Source organism: Anolis carolinensis, unplaced genomic scaffold (genome assembly GCF_035594765.1).
Source record: "Anolis carolinensis isolate JA03-04 unplaced genomic scaffold, rAnoCar3.1.pri scaffold_9, whole genome shotgun sequence".
NCBI classification, from domain to species: Eukaryota; Metazoa; Chordata; class Lepidosauria; order Squamata; family Dactyloidae; genus Anolis; species Anolis carolinensis.
The window spans coordinates 7,751,754-7,761,965 of NW_026943820.1; the positions used below are offsets into that span (position 1 = coordinate 7,751,754).

Here is a 10,212-nt window from a genome sequence, read left to right on the forward strand (position 1 = left end):
GGATTAGACCCATGGTTTAGCTGGAGGGATGGGACGGGATCCACAGCTGGAGATGCTGTTGGGCGTAGTCAGAGGTGTTCCAGCTCTGACGAGGAAAGTGATGAGGAAACGCCCGGGTTAAGGAGGACACCTGACAGTGATGAAGATTTGTAACTGGCATAAAATGGGGCTTGGGAGCAATTGCAAATTGCGTTGGGCAAGGTAATCTGGGCAAACGCTTGGGATCCGTGTGTGTGTGGGACGCTTCCCTGAAGACTTGTGTGCTTTCCTGTGCTGTGACGTAAGTTGATTGGAATCCAGGGTCAGACGGCGGGAGGGATTGTGTGGGCATTTGTTTGTGCAAACCTGTGCTTACTCTTATTAGCTTGACCCTCCGTCGTCTTCTTGACGGACGCCATCTCCTGCTTTGAGAACTCGGACTGAACTGACCACGGCTTGTCTTCCCCCCTTCTTGGACTTGGAAAAACTACAAACGTCTGCTTCTGGCTTTGATCTACGGAACGGAACTGGTCTACTCAACTGCTACAATCCTTGGCTGTTTTACTCGTGTTGAAGATCCTGTCTGCTGTGTGTGTGTGTGGGAGCGACGCAAGTTACTCTAAGCACAGTGTTGGCAGCAGAGAGGAATCTGCTGCCAATTAGTTGCATTCTTTGTATCTTTTGTTCCTTGGCTTTCGTTTCGTTTATACCCAGGCTGACGCAAGCAGTTTGTTTTTACCCGGATTAAACTCCGGTTTAATCCGGTTTATCTTTTGAACATTTACTTTTGCCCCTTTTTGCTCCTAAAGGCAAAAACTGCCTGGCCCTTGTGTTTTACGGGCATTTTTGAGTTCTGTAATCTAATAAACTCTGTTACTTTGAATCTTGTGGCGTTCTGTCCTTGACAAGTTAGATTTGGTTAACTCCTAAATTGGTTTGAAAAACAAAACAAAAACACAATGTGAACAATATTTGTTCCAATAATGCAACTATTTTATTTTAGAATTAAACAACTGTGTTGAGTAGTGATTTGAGCCAGGGTTCAAATGCCTGCTCAGCCTTAGAAAATCAATGGATGACTTTAGTCAAGTCGATTCTCTCAGTCTCAGAGGAAGGCCATGGCCCCATCTAGGTAAAGGTTTTCCCCTGACATCAAGCCCAGTCATGTCTGACTCTTAAGGGTTGGTGCTCATCTTAATTTCTAAGCCAAAGAGCCGGCATTGTCCATAGACACCTCCAAGGTCATGTGGCCACTGGCATGACTGCATGAAGCACCATTACCTTTCCACCGGAGCAGTACCTATTGATCTACTCACATTTGAATGTTTTCAAACTGCTAGGTTGGCAGAAGCTGGGGCTAACAGCGGGTGCTCACTCCACCCCCCGGATTCAAATCTGCGACTTCAGCAGCCCAGCACTTTAACATGCTGTGCCACCCTGCCATATAATGCAGTTTCAGAACCTAGTTTAACTGCATTGAAGTGGATTAAATGGCTGTGTGGAATCATATAATCCAGTTCAATGCAGTTAGTCTGGGTTTTGGCACTGCATTATATGGCAGAGAAGATCCAGCCAAAGACAGCCTTTCTCTGCATAAATCTTTCCAAGACAACTCTGTGTCTTGGAGTTAACATAAGCCAGAAACAAAGAAACACAAAAAAACCCATAACAAGTGCAAGGGATGTGCAAGGGAAGTAAACATTTTCCATCTCCCTAAAGTTTTCCCCTAAATTCCACTGTCAAATTAACCAAAAAAATCCAAACATGGCATACTTTTGTGATGGTAGTCAATACAGGACACAGAGCAATGGAATCAAATTACTGGAAAAGAGATTCCACCTTAACATTAGGAAGAAATTCTTGACGGTAGGAGCTAGGAGAGTAGTAGTCTTTCTTTGGAGACTTTTAAGCAGAGGCTGAATGGCCATCTGTCAGGAGGGCTTGGATTGTGTATTTCTGCCAGGCAAGGGGGTTAGACTAGATGGCCCTTGGTGTCTCTTCCAGCTCTGTGTTTCTATGTAGACCAGGCATGGGCAAACTTCATCCTCCAGGAGTTTTGGACTTCAACTCCCACAACTCCTAACAGCCGGTAGGCTGTTAGGAATTGTGGGAGTTGAAGTCCAAAACACCTGGAGGGCCAAAGATCTGCCCATGCCTGATATAGACACTATTCAAACCCACTAACTAAATGATTACCATTTGTTTCCCTGACAAACTAATAACTAAGTTCTCTTCATATTTCTTCTTTTACAAATCTACAGTTTTGTTTCAGAACATTAAGTCCTCTCAAAATATGTTCTGGCTGTTCAGTCTTTTCCCCTCCTGACACACGTGTATCTGCAGACAGGCACACTTTCTTTCAAACACCTTGCAAGTTAACATTAAAAAGCGCCTATTGAAGACACTCAAAGGCTTCCTTTAAAGAAGCTCAATGGAAAACTCTTAAAGCCAGATGTGCCCATTTTTGATTCTGTGTGTTCATAAACTATGAAAGTTCAGCCCAAGATGAATAAAATATTTTTCTTTAAAAAAAACCCTGTGGAATGCAATTGCTAGTACCAGCAAGTGTCAATGTTTAATCCCCTCTCTGCAGTTGAAATATAAATTAAAAGCACCTTTAGTTCTTCTATGGACTGGTAACCATTGTTCTTGATCTTCTCTTTCATGGTACTAAAATCCATTGGGCGTTTAATGATCATGGAGTAGCCGGGAGCAATAAAGTCAGTCACAGGAAATGAAAAGAAAGCATTTGGATCTTTTCTGTTAAGAAATGAAAAGAACAGCCCTTTATGTTCCGTTTCTATAACAAAGAACAGACAGAGTTTAGTATTAAATAGGAGAGAAGACTCCCGACTTGAAAGGAACCAGAAAACTGAGCTGAGACAAGAGATAGTTTTTGCCCTAATCCAATCTTGCATTTCTTTAAAGTTGGTGGGATGCTGCCTGGAAGCATCTTTGCCCGCCAGGCCCAGCTTTGGCTGGGATGTTATTGTTAAAAATGTGTTTGATAGCTGTAAATCAAACCACAGCGATCACATTTCCCTGCTTCTCCTTCAAACTCAAAAGGCACATTACAATATCAATGGCAGAGAAGCTTATTGTATGAGGCCTCCGAATGGCTGCAAAACAGTATTTTCACCTTCAAATGAGGGATCGCAACAGCATTCCCAAAATTACAAGGAGGACTAATATGAATATACTATATAATAGCAAGGGTCTACCAACACCAGCAGTCCAAACCTCACCAAGGACAAGCTAAAACAAGATGGCAGGTATCAGTTCATCCTCAGTCCGAAGAGTCATTCCATGCCAAGTAGTCTAAACCTTCCCACCATCATGTCTCCAATTTTGTTCAAATTTTAGCTGCAGCGCCAGTCAGGTGTTAAATTGAGTTTCCCAAAATGTGAGGTCTCTAACTGCAATAGTTGCTGATCTAGACCCCCTTATCTGAAGGGTAGTCATTTCAGTGTGCGCACATTTAGCAAAATGCCATTTTTGAAACTAAAATGTATAAAATCAAAACTAAATATATAAGAATGGCTAGTAAATTGAAATCCTGTAGTTTTTTTTCTGCTGATTCTGATGAAATTAATTTTAACATTGTGGATGCAAAATCCAGTCAAACAAGTTGACTCAAAGTGTGCATCAAAATGTGTTGTGACAAATTTTTACCAATATTCAGACTGCAACAATTGCCATGCAAACAAAGATGCAGACTTGAAATTTTGACCAAGCATTATGCTTGTGCTGGACATAGTACTGCCAAATTTGCAACTACCCAGCATCTATAACCACCCTGCAGGACTCTTCAAATTTGGCACTAAAATCTACCAAAGTCCAAAGCCAATTATTTAAAAAAGAATCTACCTGATTATGCTTGTGAATAGTATCATCAAAAAGAGAAAATTTTGCTCTACAAGACTGATATATTTTTGTTTTACAATGTGACAATTAAGTATCAATTTACTCAGGTCAAAGTATGTTATATATCACATTGAAACTGGCATCCTCATCACCATAGGGGCCATGCCCGATAGCCACGCAGTAACTAGCAGGACCATGAGTATGCATAAAGCATAATGCATAAATGCACAAAATATAACATATTAGTCAGATGAATAGTTATTTAGAGGGCTACAACAGCTCTGACAGATATCTCCAATTAAGAAATTCAATCCCTCCAATACAAGATAAAAGCAGACCACAAGATACTAAATACTGCACTCACAAAATGCTACACTCACTTACCTGAGATCCCACATCCCACAAAATTTATAAAACATCCCATGTTTTACAGTTTATTCATGAAACAAGCTCTCATTATCAATAACTTTCTATAGCTTCTTAAACAAAGCTCTAATTTTTATTTTTTAAAACTGTTATTAAACGAAGTTGACACAGGAAGTATGTTGAATGGTCCACATGTGGCTATACAGATTAGGTTGGCAGATTGTATCATTATTAAAATATGTTGATATTAGCATGCCAACACAACACATTTGTAAAGAAAGCTCCAACCTAGACAGATGGGACCATTTATGCTATTCCAGTATTACATGCTTGACATGCCTTGCCAGCAGTATCCCAAAGTCTTACCTCTGCAGCTGTCTGACAAGTTGGTTCAAAGCTTCTTGAAGTGGTGTTTGTTCCACTTCTAGGACAAAAATAAAGATGACAAAAGAAATAAATGACCCAACAGAAAGAACTCCTAAATCAAACTCGATAGTGCTGCAGGTTCATATAGCATCTCAACAAGCATGTACTATTATCTTAACAACTTTTCCAACTATGGAAAGTTGGGATAAATACAAAAAGCAAGAAATCTGCCCTTTTTCATATGAGGAGGAAGACCTGCCCTCATGAAAGTCCTGTCTGCTCCAACCTTTTGCACTTACCAGTGCTAGAATATCTTTCTTCTTCTCTTCTCTGACTTTGCTAGAGAAGTTAGTAGGTCAGATAACTTATTTAACTCACGATACAATTATTCTGTACAGCAGCTCTCTCTATATATAGTAGTCCCAGATGTTATTAGATTATAAGCTCCAGAATCCCCGATGGCCATGTTGGCTGGGGCCTCTGGGAACTGAAGTCCAACATTATCAATAGAGCCAAGATTGAGAATCAGTGGTCAAACTTTAACTCATAGCATTGGAGGCCAATGCAAGGACTTGAGCCCCAGTACAATTAATATCTGGCCTCTTGATGTTCTCCATTTTTGAATTCATTTTCAAGATCTATTTGCCATTTCTACACTTCAACAGCAATGCAACAAATCAATATCACCAATTGAAAACAAAGCAAACCAAATATTTTTAAAAACAACAACAGACTTTGCTTTACCTTCCTGTTTTGCTAAACTGCTTGCCAGTGGTTTGTCCAGAGATATATCCAGCCTTATAGGTTTCAGATCTCTTTCGCCTTCATTTTCGCCATGGTCCCTATCTCGTTTCTTTTTATCCTCCTGAGGACAGAAACAATGAGCCATATTGTTCTGCTAAACAGTTGTACATTTCTGGTTGTAACTTTCTTCTTTGAAGTGGAACTTAATTATGAGAATGTTATGTAGAGTATTATGGAGCTGTTTTTTTAATGTGTTGTCTCCACCTACTGGAAGATGCACTAAATCAAGACATTATTCATGGTATTTAACAAAGGCCTTGGATCCACAGCACCAAGTCAAAGCTATTTTTAACTTTTAACATTATCTAGGTTATAACTGGCCCTCCAGATATATCACAGAGTTAGGAGAAACCACAAAGGCCATCTAGTCCAACCCCATTGCCATGCAAAAATATACAACTAAATTAGTCCTGAAAGATGCTCACTCAACCTCTGTTTAAAGATGTCTAGAGATGGAGGAAATCTATTAAGTGTCATCAAAGAGATCTTACAATAAAAATAAATTTCTCTTAATCTTAGAGAGAATTTTTTGTGTGATATGAATCCATTGGTTAATCTCTGGAGCAGCAGAAAACAAGGCTGCTCCATCTTCTACATGACATGTAGATGAAATTCCCATTCTTCTCATTCCTAGTTGACTAAACAAAGGATCCCTTACAAAGAGGGTACAATTAGCCCTCCATATCCACAGATTCTGTATCCACACATTTCACCATCTATGGCTTGAAAATTTTCCTCCTTTTGCCATTTTATATAACAGAACCATTTCACTAAACCCCTCTAAGACATCCTAGTCTTCTCTTCACAATCAAGGACCACCCTCAATGATCATCCCATCCAAGCAAACAAGGAACAGGTATTTAAATCTACCTTGACTTTTCTCTTTCTCTTTTCCTTTTCCTCTCCAGGGGCTTGCTTTTCTGCTTTTTTCCTCTTTTTCCTTTTCTTGTCTTTGTGTTTTTCGTGTTCGTCTTTATCTTCATAGAGGGATGGGTCATGCACTGTGCTCTGAGTAGAAAGTTCTGCGACTTCATTGCCTCCCACTTTTAAGACAAGCTTTAAGGGTTTTTCTACATATTCTTGAAAAAAACAAAAACAAAACAGGACATCTAGATAAGCTTTGAAAGTAACATGGAATACGGGTCCTCCAGATATTGTTGGACTGATAAAAGTTGCAGTCTAACAATGTCTGTATGGCTATAGGTCCTCTCTGCTATTTTTAATGTTATCAATGTTTAATTATTTAATAGGTTAAGTGATCAGGGCACTGCTAAAAACTAAAAACTGTTGAAAAATGGAACCCAGACTTTTATTTTTAGCTTGAAACTCCAAGATTGTATACTAGAATCGCTTAGTCAACTAACAGTTAGGGGGAAAAAAGCTATTGAAAAGAGCAAACCAGCATTAAAAGTACAGTACATGGCTATAATTTAGATCTGTTAGTAGAGGAAAGTGAGGCATTGAAAGTGGGGGACCCCTCTACACAGATAATGCAGATAAAAAAACACATCAAAATCAAAATATAGCTCCATTGCTAACCAGAGATATTTTTCTTTCCTTATAGATGATGTTAAAAATCTTCTACAGAGCTTTAAACAGATTTTAGCTCATCAGCCAAAGCACCAACATAAGATATTGCTTGGAACATAATATAGGGATTACAAGAATAGCTCTGAGATCTTCAGTCAACATTTCAATAAACTATAAATTACTATAAAATAGTTTTAAAACACTTCACAAACTATTATAATGACATGGAGATGTCTCAATGGGCAGTTTCATGGATGGATGGGAAAGCATTATAACAAAAGTAATTACAACATAATGCCTGCCATTGATTTGAAATCCCGTTTGAAGATGTGGACTCTAGTCTATAAGTTCTGCAAGAAATGAACTTTAATAAGACTTTTCCTTATCTTTACAGTCATGAATTATAACAGTATTCACCTACGACATCTTTTAAGTACTTACGTAGTATTTCAAAAAGAATCACAATTATTCTTGTTTGCATGGAACAGAGTCAACTTCGCTTGACATATGAGATTTTATGAGAACAGAAAGGAGGGAGCAGAGTGTGGCTAACCAGAGAACGAAGGCAGCTGGACATCACTTTAATGGCCATGGCTCAATGCTATGGAATCATGCGAACTGTAGTTTTATAAATTCTTGAGCCTTCTCTACAAAGGAGGGCAAACTACAACTCCAAGGGTTCCATAGCACTGAGCCATGGCAGTTCAAGTGGTGTCAAACTGCATAATTTATTCTAGTGTTGATGCATTCTGAAAGACAATATGTATATGGAGCTGGTGGTTTTTAACATTTAGATTTCAATGATTTACAAATAGCCTCACGCTATATATTTTATGAATTTTATTAACATGTACTTTGGCTTCCTGATAACGATAATACTTTTGGGACAGCATACAGTATAATTATTATTTTAATTTTTTCTTCTCTGTGATAAGAGACTCAAAGCGACTAACAAGACTAAAAATTAACAAAGTGTAAATTTAAACCTAAAATATAAACATTAAAATAGAAATTAAGAATACATAATTATATTTCAAATTGTATAGCTTTGCCAAGACATTCAGGGGTTGTGTTCCTCATAAAAAAGAGAGGGCTCTATATAATATAATAAATAAAGATAGCTATATTTAGAAGGATAGACAATAATAAACTATAATAGGTAGTAAACTTGGAAACTGCCCTGAGTCCCCTCAGTGAGATAGGGTGGGTTATAAATAATAATAATAATTATTATTATTATGAATAGTGAAAATAATAAAAATATATGATAATATACAATAAATACTGTTGAAAGCTTTCATGGCCGGAATGACTGGGTTGCTGTGAGTTTTCTGGGTAGAAAGCCACGTTCCAGGAGCATTCTCTCCTGACGTTTCGCCCACATCTATGGCAGGCATCCTCCGAGGTTTGTGAGGTCTGTTGGAAACTAGGCAAGTGGGGTTTATATATCTGTGGAATAATGTGCCGGGTGGGAGAAACAACTCTTGTCTGTTTCAGGCAAGAGTGAATGTTGCCACTGCACACCTTGATTAGTATTGAAAAGCCTTGCAGCTTCAAAGCCTGGCTGCTTCCTGCCTGGGGGAATCCTTTCTTGGGAGGTGTTAGCTGGCCCTGATTATTTCCTGTCTGGAATTCCCCGATTTTCAGAGTGTTGTTCTATATTTACTGTCCTGATTTTAGAGTTTTTTTATATACAGTAGAGTCTCACTTATCCAAGCCTCGCTTATCCAAGTTTCTGGATTATCCAAGCCATTTCTGTAGTCAATGTTTTCAATATATCATGATATTTTGGTGCTAAATTAGTAAATACAGTAATTACAACATAACATTACTGCGTATTGAACTGCTTTTTCTGTCAAATTTGTTGTATAGCATGTTTTGGTGCTTATTTGTAAAATCATAACCTAATTTGATGTTTAAAAGGCTTTTCCTTCATCCCTCCTTATTATCCAAGATATTCGCTTATCCAAGCTTCTGCCGGCCTGTTTAGCTTGGATAAGTGAGACTCTACTATACTGGTATCCAGATTGTGTTCCTTTCCATGGTTTCCTCCTTTCTGTTGAAATGGTCCAGCTTCAAAGCCTGGCTGCTTCCTGCCCGAGGGAACCAATGCTGACCAAGGCGGCCAATTGCAACATTCACAATTATCTTTATAGTTTATTATTTGGAATACATACACACACACACACACACACATATATAACAATTAATAAACTATAATAATAATGATATTAATATTAATATAATAAGTATAAATACAGTAGAGTCTCGCTTATCCAACGTAAACGGGCCGGCAGAACATTGGATACGCGAATATGTTGGATAATAAGGAGAGATTAAGCAAAAGCCTATTAATCACCAAATTAGGTTATGATTTTACAAATTAAGCACCAAAACATCATGTTATACAAAAAATCTTACAGAAAAAATAGTTCAATACACAGTAATGCTATGTAGTAATTACTGTATTTACGAATTTAGCACCAAAATATCATGATATATTGAAAACATTGACTACAAAAATGCGTTGGATAATCCAGAATGTTGGATAAGCGAGTGTTGGATAAGTGAGACTCTACTGTAATAAGACATTTCAGGACACTCTGAGGTTGTGTTCCTTGTCAAGATATATATATATATATACTATAATAATAATGATATTAATATTAATATAATAAGTATAAATAATAATACATTTCAGGACACTCTGAGGTTGTGTTCCTTGTCAAGAAAGACAGATATATATATATATATATATATATATATATATATATATATATATATAAAAAATTAATAAACTATAATAATAATGATATTAATATTAATATAATAAGTATAAATAATAATACATTTCAGGACACTCTGAGGTTGTGTTCCTTGTCAAGAAAGACAGATATATATATATATAAATTAATAAACTATAATAATAATGATATTAATATTAATATAATATGTATAAATAATAATACATTTCAGGACACTCTGAGGTTGTGTTCCTTGTCAAGAAAGACAGATATAATAATGAGATAGATAGATAGATTCTAATAGTGATAAGAATGACGATAGTAGTTCCCTCATTGCCTCTCAAACACAAAACAAGGACGCACCTTCATCCGGGTACTTCTCCGCCTTATGCTTCTTGTGCTTCTTGCCCATGGTCCCCAGTCAGGCCTCGACGGGCCTTGTTCTCGCCGTAGCCCCGCCCCTTCTCCAAGTCTCGCGAGAGGAAATGCCAGGGAAGGAAAGAAAGCATGAGAGAGCAACGAGGCGGCAGAACATAGAGCTTTACACGTCTTGTGTAGA

The 10,212-nt window shown here is 37.8% G+C and overlaps 1 protein-coding gene across 1 annotated transcript in view; it reads right to left on the reverse strand.

Annotated features, from left to right (window-relative positions):
• Positions 1-10,161, reverse strand: part of brd7 (bromodomain containing 7) — a 32,912-nt gene extending 22,751 nt beyond the window's left edge. The window contains exons 1-5 of the mRNA XM_003223995.4: positions 10,017-10,161; positions 6,250-6,458; positions 5,320-5,440; positions 4,576-4,633; positions 2,595-2,739 (exon numbers count right to left, since the gene is read on the reverse strand). Of these exons, the coding sequence (XP_003224043.1) occupies positions 2,595-2,739; positions 4,576-4,633; positions 5,320-5,440; positions 6,250-6,458; positions 10,017-10,065 (582 nt within the window). The 5' untranslated portion in view covers positions 10,066-10,161. The remainder of the gene's footprint in view (positions 1-2,594; positions 2,740-4,575; positions 4,634-5,319; positions 5,441-6,249; positions 6,459-10,016) is intronic.
• Positions 10,162-10,212: the final 51 nt, after the last annotated feature.